This window comes from Dichotomopilus funicola (genome assembly GCF_033296635.1).
Source record: "Dichotomopilus funicola strain CBS 141.50 unplaced genomic scaffold C8A04scaffold_19, whole genome shotgun sequence".
NCBI classification, from domain to species: Eukaryota; Fungi; Ascomycota; class Sordariomycetes; order Sordariales; family Chaetomiaceae; genus Dichotomopilus; species Dichotomopilus funicola.
Window position 1 is genome coordinate 382,172 of NW_026944040.1, and position 24,773 is coordinate 406,944.

The following is a 24,773-nucleotide window of genomic DNA, read 5'->3' on the forward strand; positions in this document are numbered from 1 at the left end:
ACGGCGAGAAAAAAAGAACAAAAGCTCGAAAGGGAGTTGTAAACCCAGATTTGAATCCGCCAAAAGATCGCCGCACGCACGTTCTATCTCCCGTATAGTTATGCCGAAGAAAAGTAACGCATATATATACGAGGGGCGCTGTGCTATGGGTGCCATTGTGTGGTATGGTGTGAAGGTTGATCAAGGGATAGGGAGATAGGTTAGGCAAAGTTTACATAACGGGGATACCCTCGTACTCGGCATAGCCCAGGGCGAGGTTCATGTTTTCTATTTTTGGGGTTACGTTGTTAGCATACCGTGTGTCGGATGAGATGGGGAAAAACCAGGGAGGGGAAGAGAAAAGAACTCACGCAAACATTGCGTCGCAGCACCCTTGAGCAGGTTATCGATAGTAGCACACACCACAACCCGCTTGCCCGACTTGTCCACTTCAAACCCGCCAATCTCCACGCCGTGCTTGCCACTGATGTTCTTGACCAGCGGTGCCTCGCCCACCACCTTGACCAACTTCTCGCCGGCGTACCGGTCCTGGTAGATCTGGCGGATGTCGCGCGACGTCATAGTCTTGCTGAGCGGGATCGAGATGGTGTGGTGGATGCCGCGGAACCAGACGGCCACGTGCGGGACGAAGGCCACCTGCGCGCCGAGCTGCGCGCTGACCTCGCGCTCGTGGATGTGGCCCGTCAGGCTGTACGGGATGATGTTGTCGGTCAGGAGGCCGACGTCGTTCTTGGGAGATGGCTTGGTGCCCGCGCCCGAGTAGCCCGACACGCCGAAGACGTGGGGCATGCCGCCGAGGTGGGGGACTAGGGGCGCGATGCCGAGCTGTGCCGCGGTGGCATAGCAGCCAGGGTTGGCGATCTGGGTGGCCTGGGTGAGGTCGGAGCGGGGGACGAGCTCGGGGAGGCCGTAGGTCCAGCTGTTGTCGAAACGGTAGTCGGCGGAGAGATCGACGATGACGCTCTTGTGGTCGGAGCCCTTGCGGCCTTCGTAGACGGCCTCGACGAACGGCTTGCACACGCCGTTGGGGAGGGCCATGACCCAGCAATCGATGTCACCACGGCACTCCATATCCTTGACGTCCTCGGGGCTAAGGTTCTCGTAGATGACATCCCGCTTGTTGTACCCGTCGAGCTTGGTACCCGCGAGTTCACGCGACGAAACGTGACGAAGGTCCATGTTCGGGTGCAGGTCGAGCAGGCGGATCAACTCCTGCCCAGTAAAGCCGCGAGCGCCGATGAGCGCCACGCGAGCCGGCTGGGACTTGGAGGCGTTCTTCTTGCCGATTGGGGGGTTGGGGTTGGTCTGGGTCACGTATGTCCTCCGGCTGGCGGGCTGGTTGAAGACCGGAGTAGGGAGGATGGGACGGCGGGCGAAGGTCGAGTAACCGCGCGCCTGCTGGGCCTGCGGCGGCTGTTGGGAAGCGGGCCGGGAGACGTTGGCAGCGGCGCGGTGAAGACGGGACTCGAGGTTGGAGTCACCAAGCATGGCACGGCCGTTTTGGGTGAAGTCCTTCATCAACTGAACAACCTCCTCCCCATTCTCAATTCCGTACCAGAACATCACGCTGCCATCCCGAGTGATGCTGCCATCGGCCTTGTCAAAGAACCAGGCAAGATTCTCGTCGTCTTCGCGGACGGTCCACACAAGCTGAGGGTGCTCCTTGCGGAGGACAGTGAAGATGTTGTCGGCAACGTTGGTCAGCCACCCAGACTTGGTGATGGTCAAGGTAGCCAAAGTGGCCTGACGGCCGTCCTTTGCAGGAAGGACTACCGCGAGGGCATTCATAGGGCCATCGTAGTACGCCTTGAAGTCGTTCTCACCGAGGAACTCGAGGTACTTGTCGACGGTCGCCTTGGCATCGGGGCCTTCCCGGTCGCGAATGAGCACCTCCTTGAGGGCATTGAGATCCTTGAACTCAGACAGGCTGGTGGCGGAGACGAGCTTGCTGCCACGGCGAATGAGAGTACCGGCACCGGAGTCGGTAAACAGCTCCTTCTGGAGCTCGCCGGGGTGGATGATGGCAACGCTTGTAGCGCGCGGGAGGGTGTCGAGCAGCTCCTTGATTTCCTTGATCTTCAAGCGGGTGCCGTATTTTACCCACGGTTGCGACATCAGGTGCTCGAACTCCTCGTCGAGGTTAATGGCCGAGATCTTCTGACCACCCGCATCGAACAGCCCGCCCTTTTCAGACAAATAGACCACCTTGAGGGGCTCCAGGGCGCGCGCCAGCTCGGCAGCTGCCACATCGGCATTGACGTTAAGGATCTGGCCGTCGTCGGTCTCGGCCATAGAGGTAAGAATGGGGAGATAACCATTGTTAATGGCCGTCTCGATGGGCTGCTTGTTGACACCCGTGATCTTTCCCACCAAACCCCACTTCTCCTTGTTCAGATAGTCGGCCCGGAACATGCCAGTAGTCAACGGCTGGGCGTGCACGCCCTTCTCCTCCAGCTTGTTGACCAGGTTGAGATTCTCCTGGAGGAACAGGTCGCGGGCTACCCGTAGTGTCTTGGCGTCTGTCACCCGAATTCCCTCCTCGAATTGTGGTTCAACCCCGGCCTGCTCGAGCAGGGTGTTGAGCTGCGGGCCGGCTCCATGGACGATGACGGGATAGAGGCCGACGGTATAAAGGAACGCCAAGCTGGAGCAGAGCTCGTCGAGGTAATCGGTAAGAATGGCGCCGCCGACCTTAATCACGGCGAAACGTTGCGAGGAGACGGATGTGAAGAGCGAGAGGTACTGCTGGACCTCGCGCTTCGATCCTACAGACGACAGGGTCTGCACGATCATGCCCCGCGTGGTGAGATCGGTGGGACGGATGGCGGTCGTCGAGAACGGCCTCGCACGGCGGAGAGCAGGGGGTACGGCCGCGGCGCGAGACCGGGGCAGACGGCGGACGCTACGGCGGGCGCCCGCACGCACGGCGACGGCACAGGCTGAGAGCATCTTGTCGAATGCTGCTGAGCCACTTATCGGACGGCGGGGATGCTAATAAGAATGCTTTTTAATGGGGAGTAGGAAGGGAGGAAGACCCAGTACTATATGGTGCTGAGAAGGAGATATCGAAATGTTCGAAAATATCGAAAACTTCGGGTGAATTGGAAGTTCCTTCACACGCGAGTGAAGATTGGGAATGGAGACGGATGGTGATTGGAGAGTGGGAGCGGGTTCAGTGCAACTTGGCCTCGGATGAGTCAATTGCAAGCGCACGACCGACCATTGACGGGCGATCTTCGGCGGACGAAAGGCGGAGGCCCTGCCGGAAGTCAATGGCACGAGGTCGAGGCCGGGAGCAAAGCCAGAGTTGCTTGGTAGCAGGTAGGTGACTCCAGGATTTTGTTCTTTCTTTATCCTGAAAACCTAAGAGGGCAATCGATTGGGGTTGTTGGCCAAGTGCCCGCGGTGAATGGAGGGGCAACCGTGCGGGAAGAAAAATTTACACCGAAGTCGCTGGAGGGGGGGCTGGTTGCTTCCAATGGGGGACCCTCAGCTGCTCCGCAACGGTTTTCAGCAGCCCAGACCGTCGTCAATCACTGCCTCCCTCTAATCACTTATGCGAGCGACTTCGGCATCAGACTCCTTCAGCCAGCCATGAACACATAGTTAAACGATCTGCTCCAAATAAAGCCGGGGATGCATACTTGTGCCTTAAGCCTTGCTGAAACGTAACCGCATGCATTTTAGGCGGTTTATAGCGATCAAATTGGTAGACGCAAAGCCGGACTCGGACGTCAAGTCGCGCTAGTGCCAAGGCCTATGACATCGGCCTGCAGGAAGGCCACGAGTTACCCCAGAACATGATTCCAAATTCGAGAGGAGGTCAACCAGAAAAGAGAGGTAGGTGAACGGGACGGCAAGGTGCGCAATCCAGGGATGTATAACACGGAGGTAAACGACATAAAGGGACGTGAACTGTAACGCCGCAAAATCACAATTTTGTGTTCATTTTCCAGAGGTCCAAGTCGCAACTAGCAGTACTAGGCGAGACTCCTAAAAAACCGGTCATAACCGCCATATTGATTAATCGCATTGGGGAACCTGCTCCCTCGAATCATCATAAGTACATCTACATTCGGAGGAAGTGCCACTCCGGACTCAGATCCACACAACGCCGAGCGACCCGCGGCTAGACCATGGTGGCGATCAACCGCGAGCCGTTGAAATCATAAATTAAACTCCCAGAAAAAAAAGGATCCCAAAACGAGCACGTATCATTCCCCGGCGGTAGTGACAGGTGATGAGACACTGTTTCAGCCCTGCGTAACGCCCGTCGAGGTCGTCAAAGTCATGAGTTGATTACCTCGACGTGACCACTAGAGAGGTGCTGTCAGCGTCCGGGACTTGGTTATCAATGATAGGGGTAACAGCATACCTGCTGGAATGATGATGATGGCGAGAAGGACAACAATACCGACACCCAGCCAGATGCGCATCTTCATGTCCTGTACAAACAAATGTCAATCGCCGCCTCTTGGAAACCAGAGTCGTGTGCTCGCTCACCTTCCACCACATCTTCTTCCGCAAACGGTTGGTACCGCGCCGGAAGTCACCAGCCGAGTCCGCAAGGCCACCTGTCGCATCCTCGAGGCGATTCAGACCATGACCACGTTGGTCGGTCTGGACGATGTTCTCGTGCATCACCTTGATCGTGGAATCGATTTCCTATAGCAATAACAAAACGTCAGTCTCCACGTCGCTGCATTTTGGTAAACCTCATGACCCCATGAATCGTCAAGAAACGAGGTATCTGCTGTTTTGGCCCGATATGAAGCGAAGGCCCCCGCATCCCCCCTCTGTCGACCTGGCCCAACGGCCTCCCAGTCGTCCCGACCGCTGCGTGCATGTAATACCGAGTTCACATCGCAGGGACCGTTGAACTGAATGCCATTATGGCAAGGCCTATTGACGACCACCTTGATTTGTAGATACTCGTTCGGCTGGATTTCCCATTTGCCGAACGGCTCCAAGAGGCGGCCGAGGCCGGGGAGCGGGTAACCTTGAACAGCATCATGCGCGCCTCCAAATCCAGCCTGTAGTCCAGCCGGTAATTCACAGCGCTTATTGATAAAAAAGAATCCTCGACCCACATGTTGAATTTGGTCCGTTGTAGCTCCGCCGTCACCGCGCGGGCGAGGGGGGTCGTATGCTGACGCCATTTTGGAAGTTGGTAGCGGGTCTGTCGGTGGATTGAGAATCGGTGACGAAAAGCGATCGCAAGTCGAGAGTCAGGCGATGAAAAATGTTCAGCGCTTGGATGGAAAATACCGGCGAGTGTTTATACGGTGGTGGTAATAGTGGTGGTAAGTGCGGGTGTGGAGGTTGCAGGATGATGAATGCGAAATGTTGGGAGGCGTTGCGCAGCCCAGCTAGGTGGTTGACGACCCTGTTTTGTGCAGACAACACGCCAGCCAGCCATTCCGGCAGGGGGGCTAACTGGGGAGCACGGCTGTGTCAGGTGGGCCGTCTGACGACTGAAACAATCACTTTTCTCTTTAGCATCTTGTGGTGGGACATGCTGCAATTACTGTTATGTTCTTAACATATCTACGAGCGATCCACATTGCCAAGGAGAAAGAGACTCCAAATCAAACAGGCACAGCTTGCGTTCCTCGTGCTTTGTTTCCAAGGCCTACAAAATTTTGTCCTTTTCCCAGTGGGCGTTCCTTTCAGTACGTCACTGGACTGCGTGGTTTGACAAAGGCGCAGTGTGTTTTTGTCGGCAGTGCTGCTCTAAAAGCCTTTCGAATCATCAATTCTAAACGAAGTACTCGTACCTAGTAGAAAAAAGTAGCTCCCAATCACAGCCACCTTCGACAATGAGCTCCCCGCCATTTCCGGCGGCCGAGTTCCCTAGGTCTTACCAGGACATCTCGGAACCACAGCGTGACACTTCAGGCTGTCGCAGCTCCGTTTCATCACCAACAACCTAACTACCTTCACCCTCGGATGCATGTCCGCTAGTTATCGTATTTTCTAAGTTTCTCATTCCACCGTATTCCATAGCCGTATTTTCTCAGGCTACTACTGTCTGTGTATGTACACTTCGCGCTGAGGGTGGGGTAACGGACTCGCGGAACATTTTGGGATGCATGTGCTCCCAGACATTGCTTTTCCACATACGGCCGGAGGCGGGGCCTCAGGTCCGGGTGTTAACGATAATTGACATCGCTGCGAGTTCACCTCCGGGAGTGTGTTGCCTGCTTAGCGAACATACCTATGCAAGTAACTAGAAAAACATTATTTACATGAGATGATTGAGATTCGCACTTCTCCGATTCACCATTGCGCCATGCAAATCTGCTCTCTCTCCAACCTTCGGGTTCAACCCGAACCCGGAAGCTTTGCACCACCGTGCATGCGTTGGCGCGATGCCAAGCGGCAAACCCGGCCGGGCCCATCGGGACCTTTTTTCTGCCGCTAGAATTAATTGTAAGCCATCGCCGCTCTTAGCCGACGACAAGTCAACGCCAGAGATTTTCCTCCAACACCGCCTTATGAGCACAACAAGGCTCACAACACCAACATCATGCCGTCCGCGATACCCCTCCGCAGGGTACAACTGCCACTCCGGCGCTCACTAGCCCGTGGTGTCCTATTGTCCTCCCGTCACAACTACGCCACTATCCCACCGACTTCCGACCCCCAGCAACCGCAATCTACCCTCACAACAACACCCACCACCACCGATACCCCCAAGCCCCGCCCAAGCTACTTCAAAGACACCACCGTAGCCTCCTTCTCCGAATTCCTCCCCTCCGCCCCCACCACGCCCCTCTCCGCGAGCGAAGCCTACGAACCCCGCACCGCAACCGTCGGACCCGAAGGACGCAAGCGCACCATCACACGTCTCCCCGACTGGCTCAAGACCCCAATCCCGGCCCCCGGTTCCAACGCCGGCTTCAGCAAGATCAAATCCGACCTACGCGGTCTCGGCCTACACACAGTCTGCGAAGAGGCGCGCTGCCCAAACATCGGCGAGTGCTGGGGCGGCGGCAGCAAGGCGGCCGCGACGGCGACGATCATGCTGATGGGCGATACCTGCACGCGTGGGTGCCGCTTCTGCAGCGTCAAGACCAACCGCGCGCCGCCGCCGTTGGATCCGCATGAGCCGGAGAACACGGCGGAGGCGCTGGCGCGTTGGGGGCTGGGGTATGTGGTGCTGACGAGTGTGGACCGGGATGATCTGGCGGATGGTGGGGCGAGGCACTTTGCGGAAACGATTCGGAGGATTAAGACGAAGAAGCCGACTATGTTGGTGGAGGCGTTGACGGGGGATTTTAGGGGGGATTTGGATATGGTGAAGGTGGTGGCGGAGAGTGGGCTGGATGTGTATGCGCATAATGTTGAGACGGTGGAGGGGTTGACGCCGTATGTGCGTGATCGGAGGGCTACGTTTCGGCAGAGTTTGAAGGTGCTGGAACATGTGAAGGCGGTGAAGGGGAAGGAGGGGATTATTACCAAGACTAGCATCATGTTGGGCTTGGGTGAGCAGGAGGAGGAGATTTGGGAGACGCTTAGGGGTAAGTTTTGCTCGCAACGCGTTGGTAACTGGGACGTGACACTAACCGCTGTTTATTACAGAGTTGAGGAAGATCGACGTCGATGTGGTGACCTTTGGCCAGTACATGCGGCCAACCAAGCGTCACCTCAAGGTTGAGCGCTACGTCACCCCAGATGAGTTCGAGATCTGGAGGCAGCGGGCTCTCGATATGGGTTTCCTGTACTGTGCCAGCGGCCCGCTGGTTCGCTCGTCATACAAGGCCGGTGAGGCTTTTATCGAGAACGTGCTGAGGAAGCGCGCCGGCGAGAAGGCCGCTGCAGCCAATGCTGTCGGCCAGGCCGTGGCCGCCGAAGAGACCAGTAGCAATATTTTGTAAAGGACTGGGTGCTGTAAACTACTTCAACATTTTCGGGCAGGGGATGGCGTTTCACACACCATTCATTATAGATGGCTGGCATGTCTTGGGATCCTGGCTGCATGGGGTTAGGCGTATTGCGGAAGGAAATATATGTTATGAGTTGCTTTTTATACAGTGGAACATAAATCGTACATGACATTCATGATATGATGTCTGACCCAGACACACCGGCCCGCGCACATCTTTCCATGCCTTGCTGGAACCAAAAGCATTCCCATCACTTTCGGCCCATGCCCTCGACCGAAGGTCACCGAGGTACGCCCCTGGTCGCTCGCCCACCCCTCCCAAATCCATCCCACAACCCCTCTACCAACTCGCCTTCGTCACACCCGGTAAATTCCCCGCTAACGCCTGCAACCGGAAATTATACTAAAACCCAAACATGTTAGCACTCAACTCCTCCCAAACCAAACCAAACTCCCACTACCGAACCACCGCTATCGTTCATGTGTGCACCTACCCTAGTCATCTTAAAATCACTAAAAACACCCCTCGCTTTCCCACCCAGAATACACCTGTTCTTGATTTGCGTCGGCCGTGTGTAGCAGTGCATCTGCGTCAGTTGGAGCTGGGCCATGGCGCGGGTACGGGCGGGGAGGGTGGTGTTGCGGATTATGTAGCGGAGGGCTTGTCTAAACGGAAGGGAGTCAATGTTAGTGAGTCTTGTTCCAATTCAAAATAGCGGGAATTTATGGGATGGGACGGCGGGTTGCCGGTTGCGCTAGTAGGTACCTTTCAGGCTCGGCATCGCGAAAGGCTTTCCGCTTGGAGTGGTCGCGGATGATCTTGATGTTGGTGAAGCACCCAATGTCGAACTTTTTCGCCCTGAATTGCGACATTTTTACGGTGCTATTCGGGCTTTTAATTGGGATTGGGCCGTTATTCAGCGGAGTGCCGTGTTCCTAGGTCGGCTCGGGGGCGGGAACTGACTTGCTGTCGAGGTCCGTCGTTGCGGGCGGTGCCTCCATCACCGGATTCTGCCGGGCGGTGGGGCAGAATTTGGGCGGCTGCAAAGTGTTGGTCCGAGCGTGGATCCAATGCCCCACTACATAATATGGACGCAATCGGCAACTCCACGGACGACAATTCTGACCACATAGGTACTTCGTAAGGTATTTTTACTCTGCTTATGCGGCCGTTGGGCTCGGCCGTAAGGGCCATGACCTCTGGTTACTCTTATATTCCTAAGCTCAGAAGTAGCTATTCTCAAGCAACCCACTCCTCAATTGGGAAAACCAGTACATAAAACTGGGAATGGAGTGCGGCGGCAAGAACTCTAGAGCATTTTAACATTGGCAAAACACACGGTACGGGGTTATCGTACTTGCTTTTCTCAGCCTAGCAAAGTATAAACTTCTCCTCTCGTGCTGCTCCTTGCGCCCCAGCCTTGGAAACCACTTTGTCAAGGCATCAAAGAGTCGACTGTGGACGAGGTTGGTTACCACCAGAAGGTGACCCATACACATATCGCCCTGTCTGCAGCTTGGTTGGAATTTCGGCCGCTTTCATGGCCCTTTCAACCAAGTCAACGAGAATGAGATCGGTTCCTATGACTCTGGTGTTAGCCTTTCCGACCTTGGAAGCAGCAGGAATGGAAGCTGAAATTCGTACCTGGAGCCCCAATGAGTGACACTGCAATAGGAAGCGGCTCCAGTCTGTGACTGACCCTCGAGTCGTGTGTGGTCTCACCCACTGTGGTGGTTGATTAGCGCCCATACCGATCTGGTGGCAGCAGGAACAGGAGACTCGTACCTATTGCCGTAACCTCTGGTGCTTGCATCATTGGGGACATGTTCAGCGGCGAATACCCGCTCAGGACGTAATAGGGTCTTTGGGTGGTATCATCTCATTAGAAGGATGCCCAGGGAATGGAACAGAAAGGGAAAAACATACGGCAGCTCGGCGTCGCGGTAGGCCGGCTTCCCATCCATGATGGGCAAGACCATGACAGTGATAGTGTCTTGGGAGCTGGCGTCGAAAATGTTGGACAGCAACCACTTCCGGTAGGTCTCAGACCGACGCCAATAGAAGTCGCGCTCTTTCTTTGTGATCTTTTTCGCAATGTCCCTGGTGTGTTTGTCAGACTAGACGGGACGGGGACCAAGTATCACCTTTTCGGTAATTACTTACCACTGCCACAACATGGCTTTGTGGATGAAGGGCCTCTTGCCAAACTTGTTTTGGTATTCCATCACGAATGGCACCAGTGAGTAGTACGCCTCTCTGTAGTAAGGGTAACTTCCGGCCTAGACAGAAGGGTAAGAGGGTCAGTGTCAAGCTAGTCAGTCTTGGGAACGGGCTCCTTACCAGCTCGAGGTACTTCTTTAGGTCTTGATTATCCACGCCATCAGGGAGATCCGAGCTCCAGGTGCCGGCGAGCGAGATTTTGGTTCTCTTGATATTCAGGGCTCGTTCCAATCCCTTAACAAAGTTGTTGATCAGGTGAGTCTGGACGTTGTTGACTGTCGGCGGATAGTCTGCCGGGTACAGTATCTTGACTTTCGGCGGCTAGGTTAAACATGTCAGACTCTGCCACTCACTACAACCGATAATAAGGTTGGTGAACTAACATTCGGGAGTGTACGAAGCATCGGGGACTCTCCGTACCACACAGATATAAACTGTGCAAAGGTAGAGATGTCCCTACCGAAAAACACAGGCATGTCGAATAGGCTGGCAAGTCAGAATGGAGAGAACTTCGCTTTCGAATAAGTGGCCAATGGTGCGGTGAAAAGCGCTTACGGAAATTGACCAATGACTCCAGCGGTATTCATTATGCCTGTTGACGGGCGGATCGAGAAACAGCCGTTGTAATGCGCAGGCTTACGACCGCTTCCGTTAGCTGTAACACACAGTCAGTCCGTGGAAAACTACAACTTGATGAGAACAAAGAGACACCAACTGTCTGAGCCAATGGAGAAGTCAAGCCAGTCATAGGAAGCGACGCCCGCAGCACTGCCATGACTACTCCCCGAGGATATCTGGTACCGTCACCGCGTGGGTTGAACGGAGCTGTGAATTCGACACACTCCAGCGGCTCCTCCCTCATGATCATAGCCATGAGCTTTGCTTTACCGACAATGATGGCGCCGGCGTCGATGAGGACTTGGACACAGTGTGCATTCTTGCTGCTCGGTGGGTACAGCTCCTGCCATGCTCGGTTGCACAGGCTAGTTTTGTGACCTGCGATGTCGGTGTTATCCTTGACGGTGATGCGGGCTCCGTCGAGAGGGCGCGACTTGGATGGCTTGAAGTAACAACGGGAGGGTACAATGACTCGTTGGTTTGTACCGGCCTCGGATGTGTCGAGGACAACGAGGGTAAAGCAGTGTCAGCTCATCATGCCCGGCATGCCGATGGCAATAGAAAACTCATCTCCCAGGACTCTCGGATGAAGGTTTGAAGCCGCACATCAGAGTGGCGTTAAAGTCGCGGTAGATCCTCCAAGGCTGCCATGTTCTGCCCCGCGTGGATACATATGGACCTGGCGCAACCTTGGATGATAGATCGCCGCGTACGAAGGTTATAGTCTTTGTGTTCCATGCGACTAACTCGTCCTTGGCTTCGGGCTGCAGCTTCGAATTGTTGTCTCCGGGTGCATAGAAGACAAAATTGCGACAGAACTCGGCCTGAAAAACATCGTCTTTGTCGAGCACATTCGTACGAAAGTCGCGCAAGTCGGTCGCGGAGATGGCCTAGTCTGGCTCGACCGGGTACACGACCATGAGGGCAACATCGGTGTGGCCAGAGAATCCCAGGAAGTTCTACAACGCGAGTCAGCAAAGAAACATTTCCTTAAGCTACAGGTACCTATGTGGATAGGAGAAGCAACCTGATGGTGGGGTACCAGAAGATACTGGACATTCCCAACTGTGATTTTCGGCTCGTCGTCGACAACTATATTGCTAGGTTTGGGGGCGGGCACTGTCCCCATCTTGAGTTCCGTGGTGCAATCGCCCGTGGTTTCAATGCCAATGCGGTTGTTTGTTGTGGTAAAAGGGTGGTGAACCTGGGAAAATGAGATCCGTGGAAAGGCCTAACCTGTGCTGTGACAGTGCAGAGTAAATTGTTACTGGATTAGGGCTTTGTGTTGGTTGCCCGTTTGCATTTGTTGGATGGTAGTTGGTGAATTGTGTTCTGTTTGTTTGCCCTCTTCCAACTCACCCCCTCCACCCCCCGCGGCTTCCCGCAAACCGTTGTCCCCTCCTATCCCAGCTCATGGGAAAGTTCCTTTCTGTTCAGGAACATCTCTCCCGGGCAAGCAAATTGCAAGCCAAATTCCACAAGTTGCTTCCATATGCTTTGAAGGATGTTGATTCCATACATGCTTCAGACTACCGTTCTGTTAGACCTCGGTCATTGGCACTTGACTGATATTGAACTTTGAATGTTTCATGGATCGCAAACAATGATGGCACACAGAACCGGACGGCTAACAGCTTTTCTCTAATCGCTCCTGCCTTCCTAGTAACCGGGGGCCGGGGGCCCAAACCACCATCTCATACTTAATTTTTCTATCAACACTTGAACCAAGAGGCGTCTCTGAACCAAAACATCAACCCCAATCTTCGCTATTTTCCGTTCGTAATCGACAACTCTCTCGATATCCAACGCCTCAACCGCGCCACAGGTAAAATGTTTCGTCGTCGCTGGTCAGGCCTTCCGGCCGACCCCATTTTCCAACCGAACTTTAAGGAACTGGGGTATGTTCTCTCCTCGATTAGAACGTAATTCTGCTTATCCTACGCTTGCTGAGTACCCTGCTGCAGCTACTTCATCAATGAAATTGACGAAATCCGCCTGATCGAAAACCCCGACTACTACTTCAAGTACTTCATAAGCAAAAACGAGCGCTGGAATGAGCGCCAGCGCTTTGCTTTCAACGGTGAGTTTCCCTTCATACACCATCACCTACAAACGGAGAGAGAACATAATTTAACACACCAATTTCTCTCCTTAGGTGCTACCTCGAAAGAAATCCACGCCCGCCTTGACGCCCTAGACTTCACTACTACCCGACTCCCTCTCAACACACCTCTCAGCGACCCACACGTCCCCATCCGCACATCTCCCAACCTAGCCACGGCCACCCGCGTTGTCCTCCTCTTCGGCGAGTCCTGCCAGCCTCTCGGCATCCTAGCCCAGCGCGTGATCGGCGGTAAAGGCGGCATCGCACGTGGCTCCGTGCTGAACTTCATCACCGCACTGCACGACCAGCAGCAGTGCTCTGCTACAGACCCCACACCCCCGGCCGTTGTGCTCACCAACACCGGCGAGCTGTGGTGGTGGCCGGAAGGCGGGCGTGGGCTGACACATGTGGAGAGGCACTTCATTCCGATGTCGAGCGCTGTATCGCTGGGCAGGTTCCATGATGCCGGGGCCAATGAGATTCCTGGTCACAGGTCGGTTGCGGAGCATTTGCGGGCGGTGTTTGATTTGGTTCTGGCGGGAGGGGCTGAAGGTCTTGGTGTGAAGAAGGAGGCAAAGCTGGACATCATTGCTCTGGGTGATACCGCGGATGAGGTGCAGACGTATCTGGATGATGACGAGGTGTGGAAGAAGGTGGGCGGTAGACTGAGCAGCTTGTCGATGCTGGGCAGTTTCTATGACAGGGAGACCAGGTGTGGCGGGTTCAAGAAGTTCTTGGAAGAAGTAAGTTTGACTTTCATTTCTCACGGTTAATTCTTCTCCGCTGGCAAGTTCATTAACCCCTCCAGCGCGCCCGCGCATACATCATCCACCACATGCCCCTCGGCATTCCCGTAGCCGGTCCCAACGGCAACCCCGGCACGACAGGCTTCACCAAGTACGGATGCCCGGTCTTCAGCGCCGGCGCAGCCCAACACGTCGAGACGATGCTCATCGAGGCGCTGCCGTCTGTCCTCAAGTTCATTCAGGAGGTGGCCATGGCGGGCGAGTCGTTCAAGAACCCGGTGTTTGAGATTTTTGGCGATCAGAACGATGCTGAGCCTCAAAGCTCGTGGTGGGGCACGTCGGATGGGGATGGTGGGGGGGAGGATAAGGGTCCGAAGCCAGCGGCCGGGGCCGGGGAGAGCGAGAGTGGGGGTGACGGCATCAAGGGTTCGACGGGCCGAGTTGACAGTACGGCCAACGAAAACAGTCCCGTCCCTGTCGAGATACCCGTTGTTGATGCCGACAAGAGCAGTGCCCAAACCAGCGGAGAAGCGTCCCAGCCCGGCGAACCTGACACCCACCTTGACACTGGCGCAAACCACTCCAAAGAGTGTTCCCAGGTTGGAGACGGTCCCATCACAGCTGACGGTGGTTCCAACACCGAACACCACGACGGCAAGATCGACGGTGTTCTCTCCGACACTGACCAGAATGCCCAGGAAATGAAGGATCTGGTGGGGGAGATCAAGGCTCTCAGGACTGACTAGCTGGTCTGATGGTCAAGGGGAGATACAAGCAGCCCTTCCGAAATGAATGAGAGGAGGCAGCAAACATCAACGGTGGTTTTGATTTTGGGCGGGGAATTTAGCGCCGGCGACAGGTGTAAGGGAGGGCGTTTGAGGGGGCGTTAAGGGATCTCATGTACCATTCCTGCAAATAGTACCGAATCAAATGCCTGATTTCAGATCGTTGTTGTTGTTTCGGTGTGTTTCATTTTGAAGTTGTTCCTGCCAGACTTGACAATTGTTTTGTGCCCGTTCCCAACTGAACCGCCCTGCCCTTAAACAAACATGAGCTGCTTTGGTTTTACAGGTGTACTTATGTTGCAACAAAACCCCGTACACTCCACTCCCGATCTCCCCCCTATCCGATATTCATACAGCATATCAAACACATCCTCAGTCTCCTCCTCCAACTTAATCTCCCATTTTGCACCATACCTTTCCCCATCTGAGCAGACAATCTACCTCAGTCCGGTCCAACCAAGACCAATAAGCCTGCAAATACAGACTCAGCCTGTAAATACAGCTTAAGCCTGAAAATACAGCTTAAGCCTGCGAATAACAGACTAAGCCTGCAAAAAGGAAAACACCCCCCTCGGCGGCTGCGGTAAATCCTCCAACAACTCCGCCGCCCTCTTTTTTCGGTCCTGGATCACTTTCGCCTCAGCCGCCCACCGATCATCCCCGTTTTCTCCTCCCGCTTTTCCGTTACTACTTCCCGGATTGCCACTGCTCCACAGGCTCAGGCCAGAGAACCATCCACTCGAATTCTGTTGTTTCTGCGTCCCGCCGGCCTTCTTTTGTTTCTTCTCCTCTTCCCGGGCAAGTTTAGAAACCATAGCCGTCCAGTTCCCCAATCCCGTAGCCAAACACTCCCTACACGCCGTCCTCGCCGGATCATCCCCAGGTAAATGGTGAACCTGTTCCCGCGGTTTCGCCCGATGTAACTGTTCCTCCGCCATATCCACCGCCTCCCTCGTCCACCCCAACGCCTCCTCCCTCTCCCGCTCCGATGTCGTCGTCGCGAACATGATCTCGCCTATATGCAACGACAGCGCTGCCTCCTGACACAGCGCTAAGCTATCCCTTAGCGGCGGGGCGGTGCCGTCTGGTGGAGGCGGGGGGTAAGCGGGGGGCAGGAAGAAGGACGTGAGTTGGGACCAGATGCTGCGGTCGGGGTCGGCGTAGCGGCGGCTGCTGAGGGAGCGCGGGGTTTGGTGGGCGAGGGCGGCGGTGAGGGGGGTGTCGGTGTTGAGTTGGGGGGTGGTGCGGCGGGCGCGGAGGAGGGAGACGAAGATGGGAAGGGCGGTGGTGAGGTTGCCGTGGCGGGCGTGGAAGGTGGCGTAGGCTGTGAGGGCGGTGAGGAGGTTTTCGGAGGCGGGGCCGGCGGATGGGTTGAGGGTGTAGGTTTGGGGGTTTAAGGGGGGGGAGGGGAGGTTGGGGCGTTCGGTGGCGGCGAGGTGGATTGTGTCTTCGAGGATGAGGGAGGCTGGGCCCGTGGTGCCTTTGAAGTCGAGCCAGGAGGCGTAGGCGAGGCCGGCGTCGATTTTTTGGCGGTTGGTGAAGCCCGGGGTGGAGAGGATGCGGAGGTAGTGGAGGTCGGGGGAGTCGAAGCGGACTGAGCAGTCTTCTTCGCGTGGGGCCCCTTTGAATCCGGGGGGGAGGGGTTTGGGGAAAGGGTTGGAGGGGCCGATCATGGTGCCCGCGGGGAAGACGATGTTTCTTGACTTGTCCAGCACCCAGCCGTCGACGTACTCGGCTGCTTTGGCGAACCCCATTAACACCTCGTAATACCCCATCCGCCACTCCTCCGACTTCTCGGTAATGTCCTTCGTCCCCGGGGGGCAGTCACCCGGCGCATCCTTGACGCCCTGCCCGTCGATAGCGGGATCATGCAGCCGGCTGACGGTCGTCTCAAACCACGACGCGACTTGCAGCCAATCGGTAATTTGGCCTGGCTCCGGCTCAAACCGCGCGCAGTTCCCACCGCGGAAATCCATGCGCGTCCTATAGCTCCATTCGTGGGGCGTGGGATACCTGCGCTCGAGGCGCTCCTGAACGACGGCGAACCAGATGGCGAGGAAGGAGGCGCCGGCAATCCATATGTAGCCGGTGTATTTGATTCCCGTCTTGATCTCGTACTTGAGCTGGGCTCGCCGTTCGGTGGTGAGATAGCGCACCCGTCCGCCGCCGCGACTGGTGGTGACGGAGAGGAAGGGCACTTGTGGTCGGCCACGGAACTCGGTACGACGTGCTGGGCTTTGGGCAAATGTGCGCAGCAGATTCCGAGGCCCCACCAGGCGCAAGAAAATGAGGCGGCGGATCATTGTGGCCGTTGTCGTTATCGAAGTGTCTGTACGTCGAGCTCTCCTGGGAAACCGTATCGGCCAAGTTTCGTCTCGAGTTATCCCAATGGCACTTGGGACTGCCGTTAGGGGTTAACGCATCCCCAAGCCAATGTTTTGAAATGTGCACTAGGCCAATGTGGTCGTCGATGCCTGATGGTGGCCGCTGGGAGCGGGGCGTGGGGGGGAGTTCGAATCTACCGTGTAGTGTAGTGACGACGGAGGATGGAAAAATGACGGATGTTCCCGCTCGTTCAGAGCTTCGAAGAAAAAGCGGAACCCCACATGCGGGCAGCAGTGGGACCCACAGTTTATAGGTCTTGGCGGGCCCCGCATTCGGTCCATCAAGCACGCAAGCTCGGACCATTCCGGGCCCCCCACGACCCCCACTCCCGCACCATCGAGTAGCGCCGTGCCTTCATCGCAACGTCGCGGCCCGTTTTGGCCGGGCCACTAACAAGTTCCGGTGGGGCTCGCACACAAAATTGTTAACCACTTACACGGCCCGTCGTCACGGCCACCGACCTTGAAACTACGCGGCCGGCCTCACCACCGGCTGTATCAAGATGCGCCCGGCCGTACGGTCACGGCGTCGGTGAGTGTTTCTCGACTTTCTCGACTTTCTCTACTAATGGGGAAGTACCGCCGGACCGCAGCTTTAAGATGTGTGGTCTCCCGAGACTGCTGGCCGCCGAGGAGATGGGAGGGCCAATTCCCTTGCGGTCACCCTCCTTTTCATTTTGGATATCTGATTTTCTGGTTTCTCCTTGGACATATGGCCCTTGTCATTCCTTTTCAATCCTTGGCCAAACACAACCGAACGGTGATAAACAAGAGTAAGAGGAAACAAGAAGTCAAAAAAAAGAGAAACAAAACCAACACACGGCAGGCACCGTATCGCCCTCACTCCTTTACACAGCACCCCAACCCCTAGAGGGTACCAACAGCCAACATGACCACCTCAGCCACCCTGTCCACAAAAACCTTCATCCCAGGCTGGACCTCCAAACCCTTCTCGACCCTCGCCCTCTCCGCCAGCGGCGTCCTCGCCCTCGCCGATCTCCAAACCATCGCCCAGCGCACCGCCCTCAGCGGCGGCGCCAGCTGGATCGACACCTTCCTCCTCGCACCAGGCATCCACTACCAACAAGCCGCCGACGAATTGTACCGCAAGGGCCAAGCGGGCCCGATTATTGACGTTGTCGATGAACTGGCGCCTTCGTCGGTGGTGTTTAAATTGCATAATGCCGCGACGGCGAATTATATCCAGAAGGTGGCTAAACCTGGCGAGACGGTGACGCTGGATGTGGGGAGGGCGATTGCGGGGAGTCATCGGTATAAGCTGCATCGGTCGGATAGTGGGAAGCATGCTACGGCTTGGAAGGAGGGTGGGGGGGATACGGATTTGGGGTGGATTTCGCATGCGTTGTATTTGATGGGGCCGTTGTTGACTATTACGGCTATTGGGTTTATTGTTGTTTTTAAGGATTGTGAGTCCCCTTTTTACCATACCCCTTTCTTAGTAATCCTACTTCCGACTCTAGCAACCCCAGCTAACCAGAACAACAGGGTGGGCATTAACCTGCATATTCGGCCTCATGCTCTCCCGCATCCTCAACATCTGGGTAATCAAGCAACGCGCGGCCAAAACCCCCAAAACCGCCGACGCCTGCATCGGTGTGGACGACAACGCCAGCCTCGACGGCCGCGGCGCCAGTGCCAGCGGTAGCAGCAGCGGAGGATCCAACCCGCCCAAACAACGGCCCCAATCCCCCTCCCGCCGCAACAGGACCCGCGGCGGACGGATGTCCTTCTCCGGTACGCGGGAGCGTATTTCCCAGTTTATTGTAAGGATTACGGATGCGGAGCAGAGGAGTATTGTGAGACTGCGTGGCAAGGCGAGTCATATTAAGGAGATTACTAGTCAGCGGTGGTACGTTCTCTTTACTATCTCTCATTTTCTCTTCCAAGTTCTACCGTTTGCTAACAAAACCATCCATCAGGCTCCGTAAGAAAACAAGTCTAGAAGGCTACTTCGAAGCAGCCGGAAAACTCCTTGTCTACCTAGTCGCCGCCTTCTCCGGCAACATGACCCAAGTCGGCGGGTTCATCATGATGTGTCTTCTCCTCATCTCAGCCGGACTCCTCGCGCTATCCAACTCCAAAGCCAAGAAAATCGTTGTCAACGGTTTGGAAGTGGCCGTTGCTGAAAACCGCGTTTCGGTCGGCACTCAGACTAGTAATACCAGCGCCGGTAACGGCGCCGGCGGTGCTGGTAATGGAGGACAGGGAGGCCAGCAGAGGCGTGGTCCGGGCAATGGACCCGCCGGTCCGCGACCGGGGCCGAAGCGTGATCCGAGGGATTATACTAGTACTGGGGTTGGTACCAATGATCGGGGCCGGCCGGTGCAGGGGAGCGGGGCGGCTACGGGGGCGATGATGGGGTCTAATGCTGCTGGGCCGAGTGGAACGAATGCTGGACGCAATGTGAATACGGCTGATTTGGCGGAACGGGGGCAGGTTGGGGGGGTTAGGTGGGAAGAGTGATTGATACCTGACCTGACTGGGGACAGTACAGTAGTCTGCAGGGGGGATAACAGGGGGAGAGGAGGGTAATGTTTGAGTGATTGTTGAGTGTGATTAGTGGTAAGGTACGGAGGGTTGTATGTATGTAAGGGGGTGCGTTGTGCAACAAGCGGCGTTGGCGTTGGCGTTGGCGTTGGGGTGGGTAGGGATTCAGATTTGGTAACGATAGATAGAAGGGTAGATCTAGATCGGGGCGTCGGTTCTGACGGCATGGTTTAGATAGAGTGCCTAGACGGATAGAGGCTAAGCTGGCGGCGTACGGCAGGTTGTGTAGAGTAGCTAGGGGTACTGTGTAACGATTATGATACCGATTATATTTCTCCTTGGGGGTTCTTGTGTTACTGGCCGCTGAAGCCGGTACCCGCTGGATATTTGTGGTTAGCATACTTAGTAGCATGGGTATACTTCAGCATGGATCTAGGCTTCATGTGCCACTATGCGAGGTAACAGGAGAAAGAAGGCAAAAAGGCAGTGCGGTCTGTGCTGTGTTGACCGGATATTCTGATTCCAATGGCAGGGGAGCGTGGGCTTGTGTTTGCTACATTGTGTTCTCACAAATGATGACCCCGGTTTGTTCCCCTAGAGATTCCAATGTTGCGTCCACAATCTTCGGTCAGCGGGTAACAGGCAGTAGGCGTCGAGTTTGGCAGCCAGTTCAGCCGTCGCCGGCAGGTTTAAAGGCAGGCTTTAATGGTACGACAACAACAAAAACAAAACCAACAACGGTTCACAACTCTAGCGATATGACGAAGCCAAACCGCGCTCGGACCTCCAAGGCACGAACACCATGCCCGACGATACGCCTTCCTATTACACCAAACAGAGTACCAAGTCTATGTACGACATATTCCATACAAGACATCCATCCCACACCGCGCCTCAACCTCACTTCCCCCCCTTTGTCTCAGTCTGCCGCTTAAGCGCCTGCTTATGCAGCGCCCTCTGCTCATTGATAATCTCCCACAACTCCTCATTCTGCTTCTTCAAGTCCTGGTCGGCGGCAGCGGTGGAGGTAGACAATTCAGCTGCTGCCGGTTGGTGAAACGCCGCGACAGCCTCCTCCAACGTTTTCGCATCAAACCCCGGTGTATTGAGCATCGAGTCAAACCGCGTGTCGGCGCGCGAGGAAGAGTAAGAGGCGTCAAATTGCACAGCGAGGGTGTATGAGCGCTCCGCTTGCGACGGCTTGACAATGTTGACCGTGGTAGTCGGCTTATCCGAAGGAAACGGCGAGAGGAAGGCGACATTGGTGACAGCGGCGTTGAGGTTGGCGAGCTCGACGGGCGACTGGTTCGCTACCATGTCCCATTGCATGATCTGGCCCCTGGGGTGTCCCGTGAGCAGCGTGGCGCCGTCGTAGCTCACGCTCAGGCACGACGCGGGACCTACATCGGGTTGTATCGCGCCGAAAGGGGAAGATATTTGGACCACTGTTGTGGCTTCTTCAGCTCCTGGGCCCAGGAGTGGTTTCTCCGCGAAGACCTCCGCGAGATAGAGAGCGCCATCCTCGCAGGACACGCAGATGGCCCGGGATGAGGGGTCGAGGGATAAACAGAGGGGGAAGCTGGGGAAGAGCAGGGTGCGCAGGGCGTCGCCGGTCTGATAGTTCCAAATGATGCAAGACTTGTCCTTGCTGGCGGAGACACAGAAGTTGGTGTCACTGCTGACGCTGGGGCTCACAGAGAGCCCTGTGATGGCAGCCCTGTGGTGGGAGAGGCTTCGTAGTGGCTCATGCTCGGCGGTCGAGTCTATCTCGAGCAGTTGGGGTAGAGACCACACGTGGACGTCCGAGTCATCGGAGCCCGTGAGGATGTGGTAGGGCGTCCCTGCGAGACACGACACGGCTTGGACATGGCGCGCTGGGGTTGACACTAACCGGCCGGTACAAGTCTAGAGCGGATAAAGAAAGAGTGGGCGTTAGCCATATCCGAAACCAGAAGTGTATTGTTCTAAGCCGGCAATACTCAAACGTCATAATGGCTTTGTTAGTTTTTGTTTCTTACCTCCCAAAGCATGAGTCGGCCCTCAGTCGTGCCAATGGCAAGGACATCTCCAATCAATGTGATGCATCGTATCCTTTCTGGAAACGCCACAAACGCCTCCTGGTTGCCCCGAGGCCTCGAGTAGACATGGACGTATGCCTTTTCATGCTGGGCCGTGAAAATATGAGTCTCACTCAGGGCGAGGCAGTTCACCGGAGCCGAGCTCTTTTTGAAGGTCGACTTGACAGAGTACGTGGGGCTCAGAGTGTGGCAGTAGATACCAACATCTTTGGCGATGGCCGTGTTAGAGGAGAGCGGGGCCCCGCAAATCGCTGAAACGAACTCCTCGGTCAGCATCTTTGCCGGTTAGGACCCGAACTCAGGATGCGCAACCTTTCCTTTAACCCCTAGGTCCTTGAACCCCTTCGTCATTAAGACCCCGTCCGGGGGGGGGAGACTTTGTGTTTGGGGGTCAAAGCAAGCAACAAAATTGCGACTGAAGTTGGCTTGATTCAATGAAGTGACACACAACCAATCATAAACCAACAATCAGCCGGAGAAGTCTGTGTGTTTTTGCTCAGTGACGCCAGCAAGCGGTTGCTCCCCAGTCTGAATTCCGGCCGATGTGTTGCAGGATCAGATTGTTTCACTGCCCCGGATGATGCTGGGTGGGGCAAGCCGCCTCACGCTGAGCCCAAGTGGAAATGGTAAAGGGTTGTGTTGGAAACTGAAATCCGATAAAAGCCGGTTTCGCTTGGTTTCCGGCAATTGCTCGTTTGCTCCTGCTTCGTCACCCTGGAAGTCGCGAAGAAGTGCTGCTGGGGAAGGGAAAAAAAAAAAAAGGATTGCACTTTCCTTTTTCCTCTTGAACACCGTCTCTGATTGGTTGTACGAAGAGCTTTGACGGAGGAAAGTGGGTCCATTAACCGCATCATTCGTCGATCTCAGCCGCAAGGCCGGCCAACCCACAACTTCACGGCCCGCACGCCGACCCGACGCCGGTCCTCGCATTCTTTGCAGCTTGCACCGGCCCCACTGCCCTAGGAGCTGAAAGGTGCTTCCAGCAAGGCCATGCCCGCCCGTACTTCACCGTCTTTTACTTTACGATGGAGGGATGCTGGGCTTCGGTCGAAGTCGATTCCAGGTTAGGCCGCTCCGGAAACAATCACACATGGAGAGGGGCACGTCTCTGTGGCCCGCATGGGCGCCATTCAAAGAAGTTTCTGCCCCTCCGTTGATATTTCTTTTTTGTTCCTGCAGTGGTGCAGTATGCAGTGGCTAAAAGTCCCTTCCGGCTCTTTATCACTTTCTGACGGCCATTGCCCGTGCCGAGTCTTGGTCAGTTTTTTCAACAGGAGTGTCGAAGCAACATGTCGAGTTGAGCCGTCGCTGCGATCCATTTCTCACAAAATAACAGGTCACAACAGGTCCTGTTTTGAAGATCTCGAACTCAGCATCAAACGCTGAGGGTCTGACGTAGCCCGCAGCTATCTTTGTCTGCAGCTAAGGGAGCTAAGGGAGGGGTCAGGCGGGGGTGCTTGCTCGTTGGGCATTCCCCACGTACGTCAACCAAGCAGAGCAGCTGGAATGTATCTGTGTACGTGTATGTATGTACCAGGTAAGGTCAGCTCCTTTCTGACTAGGATTATTTACACAAATGAGAACGCAGCACACAACCCAAGACGACCCCATGAACGGCCCACGGCCAAACGCAGGAAAAAGGGCTCGGTTTTCGGGAAGGCAGCCCGCATTCCTCGCAGTGTTCTGCACCTATCCGCTGTTTCTGATCTCTTGCGCATTTCAACACGAGACCAGACCCGCCCGCAGGAAAGAAAGCAAGGTTGGACGAGCAGGCCATTCGCGCCGGCTATTTAAATTTCTCTCGCCATCGTAGTGACCCGCTCTTCGGGCGCCCCTCCTAGAGTACAGATCACCTGCAGCTAAGCAGCAGGAGTTAATAGTGGCGAGCCAAGAATGTGGTGTTGTCGAAGGTCTCTTGCATGTGCGTACTGCATGGCGCTCCGCCGAACGTGAGGAGGGTGGTGATCTTGTTGCGCGCTCACTTTTCCGATGACGCTGTGGGATGCAGCCCACTGATACCGGCCCTACCTTCTTCTCACCTGCAGCATTGGTCACCTTCTTTTTTTTTTGTGATTTTTTTCTCTCTTATCCGTCTTTCTTTCTTTTTTCTTCTCCTCTCGCCGTAATATTGGTTCACCCAACTCTGTGCCCGGAAGAGCACGGACTGAATGGACGACAAACAGCCCAGCCGTTCTCGTTTTCGGCACAACTGAACGACGGAGCTTGGGTGTCACGACATATCCTCCCTCATATTCTTCGGCTGTTCCCCTTGTTTTGCTTGTCTCAAACATATACCGTGGTCTGGGGGGCAACTGCAGAACTTATACACTACGTCTCTTCCGACCCTGGGTGCTCCCACAGCTCTCTGACACTTCGTGCCCTCCGCTGTCGACTCAGCATAGTCTCTTTTGCTCAGGACAACCCGTTGCCTCATACTTCGATATAGAAAACCCCCCAATTATCTCACCACCCATTTTCCCCACCACTAGATCCCAGGTTCCACGAGATCTCTAGTTTACACCAGCCTTGTCTCTCGGCACGTCTCGGACACGCCCATTGACCGCAAACCCACACACACACGCGATCCGCGCAGGGATGAAACGCCACGCCGATCCGGCTCGAGCCCAAACACCCCGGTCCCTGATGTCGTCGTCGTCGTTCTCGTCATCATCTTGGTCCACAGTCTCGGCCAGCATGTCACCACCCCCATCCTCCTCCTCCTCCTCATCCTCCGGTGTCTCCGGTGTCTCGAACAGCTACAGCTATGAGGCTGACGCCGCCGCCCCCGCCGTCCCCGCCCTGCTGATGTTCGACGACTGCAACCTCCCAGAGCTCCTGGCCAGGGACCTTGTGATGTCGAAAGACATCTTCACTTCAAAAGCCATGACGGCGGGGCCGCCGGATATGGGGCTTGCTGCTGCAGCGCAGGACCACCCGGAGTATGGCTTGGTATCTCAGAGGCCGATTCTCCCTTACCGCGAGCGTGAGACCCCGAGACGGCCTCCGTCGAGAATTAACAACACCTGTTTGTCGTACTCGCCTGTGCTGGAAGAAAAAGAATCCGACTTGAGCAGTGATGATTCCTTCCAACATGGAGCGCACCCAACCAAAATCACGGGATTTCGCGGCGGCGTGCCCGCGGCAACCAGGTCGACATGCGCGGCGCCGCCTCGTTCTATCCCAACTACCCGGCGGCAATCCGTTGCCGCGGCGATACCGCCAGCCAGGCCGGTTCAAGGGCATTGTTCACCTGTTTTCGCCGCGCACCACCTGACCAGACCAGCATCCCCGGTGCCTTCCCCGTCTTCTTCCAACCGCGAAGGTAGTTCGCACGGCACCTGGTTTGAGGACGAGCCTGATTCCCCATCCGACAACGAAACACCAAGTTCGGTGGTCACCGCAAGAAGCTCCATTTCTGACTTGCATCACTACGCCAATATG

At 55.7% G+C, this 24,773-nt stretch overlaps 9 protein-coding genes across 9 annotated transcripts; 3 read left to right on the forward strand and 6 right to left on the reverse strand.

The window, feature by feature from the left end:
- Positions 1-211: 211 nt before the first annotated feature.
- Positions 212-2,949, reverse strand: C8A04DRAFT_11030 (Aspartate/glutamate/uridylate kinase; the record flags this gene model as incomplete). The annotated part of the gene is made up of 2 exons (XM_062776809.1): positions 212-267; positions 351-2,949. 2 exons carry the CDS (start codon positions 2,947-2,949, stop codon positions 212-214), a joined length of 2,655 nt encoding a protein of 884 aa, XP_062638423.1.
- A 1,350-nt stretch (positions 2,950-4,299) lies between these two features.
- C8A04DRAFT_27303 (synaptobrevin-domain-containing protein) lies at positions 4,300-5,159 on the reverse strand (the record flags this gene model as incomplete). Its single annotated transcript, XM_062780250.1, has 5 exons — positions 4,300-4,316; positions 4,376-4,445; positions 4,504-4,665; positions 4,854-5,033; positions 5,091-5,159. The coding sequence occupies 5 exons, from the start codon at positions 5,157-5,159 to the stop codon at positions 4,300-4,302; spliced, it is 498 nt and encodes a 165-aa protein (XP_062638424.1).
- A 1,370-nt stretch (positions 5,160-6,529) lies between these two features.
- On the forward strand, positions 6,530-7,880 carry C8A04DRAFT_36183 (uncharacterized protein; the record flags this gene model as incomplete). The annotated part of the gene is made up of 2 exons (XM_062783434.1): positions 6,530-7,523; positions 7,585-7,880. 2 exons carry the CDS (start codon positions 6,530-6,532, stop codon positions 7,878-7,880), a joined length of 1,290 nt encoding a protein of 429 aa, XP_062638425.1.
- Positions 7,881-8,228: 348 nt separating this feature from the next.
- C8A04DRAFT_11037 (uncharacterized protein) lies at positions 8,229-8,761 on the reverse strand (the record flags this gene model as incomplete). The annotated part of the gene is made up of 3 exons (XM_062776811.1): positions 8,229-8,291; positions 8,383-8,554; positions 8,655-8,761. 3 exons carry the CDS (start codon positions 8,759-8,761, stop codon positions 8,229-8,231), a joined length of 342 nt encoding a protein of 113 aa, XP_062638426.1.
- A 571-nt stretch (positions 8,762-9,332) lies between these two features.
- C8A04DRAFT_36185 (amidase) lies at positions 9,333-11,856 on the reverse strand (the record flags this gene model as incomplete). The annotated part of the gene is made up of 12 exons (XM_062783435.1): positions 9,333-9,469; positions 9,534-9,614; positions 9,675-9,751; positions 9,816-9,989; positions 10,053-10,168; positions 10,230-10,430; positions 10,493-10,595; positions 10,665-10,764; positions 10,825-10,903; positions 10,948-11,217; positions 11,399-11,617; positions 11,755-11,856. 12 exons carry the CDS (start codon positions 11,854-11,856, stop codon positions 9,333-9,335), a joined length of 1,659 nt encoding a protein of 552 aa, XP_062638427.1.
- A 701-nt stretch (positions 11,857-12,557) lies between these two features.
- Positions 12,558-14,323, forward strand: C8A04DRAFT_27307 (Arb2 domain-containing protein; the record flags this gene model as incomplete). The annotated part of the gene is made up of 4 exons (XM_062780251.1): positions 12,558-12,625; positions 12,692-12,807; positions 12,883-13,574; positions 13,640-14,323. The coding sequence occupies 4 exons, from the start codon at positions 12,558-12,560 to the stop codon at positions 14,321-14,323; spliced, it is 1,560 nt and encodes a 519-aa protein (XP_062638428.1).
- Positions 14,324-14,904: 581 nt separating this feature from the next.
- On the reverse strand, positions 14,905-16,665 carry C8A04DRAFT_11008 (uncharacterized protein; the record flags this gene model as incomplete). Its single annotated transcript, XM_062776799.1, has 1 exon — positions 14,905-16,665. One exon carries the CDS (start codon positions 16,663-16,665, stop codon positions 14,905-14,907), a length of 1,761 nt encoding a protein of 586 aa, XP_062638429.1.
- Positions 16,666-17,635: 970 nt separating this feature from the next.
- C8A04DRAFT_27309 (uncharacterized protein) lies at positions 17,636-19,230 on the forward strand (the record flags this gene model as incomplete). Its single annotated transcript, XM_062780252.1, has 3 exons — positions 17,636-18,173; positions 18,253-18,616; positions 18,687-19,230. The coding sequence occupies 3 exons, from the start codon at positions 17,636-17,638 to the stop codon at positions 19,228-19,230; spliced, it is 1,446 nt and encodes a 481-aa protein (XP_062638430.1).
- Positions 19,231-20,154: 924 nt separating this feature from the next.
- Positions 20,155-21,608, reverse strand: C8A04DRAFT_10963 (WD40-repeat-containing domain protein; the record flags this gene model as incomplete). Its single annotated transcript, XM_062776777.1, has 2 exons — positions 20,155-21,159; positions 21,273-21,608. The coding sequence occupies 2 exons, from the start codon at positions 21,606-21,608 to the stop codon at positions 20,155-20,157; spliced, it is 1,341 nt and encodes a 446-aa protein (XP_062638431.1).
- Between the last annotated feature and the right edge of the window lie 3,165 nt (positions 21,609-24,773).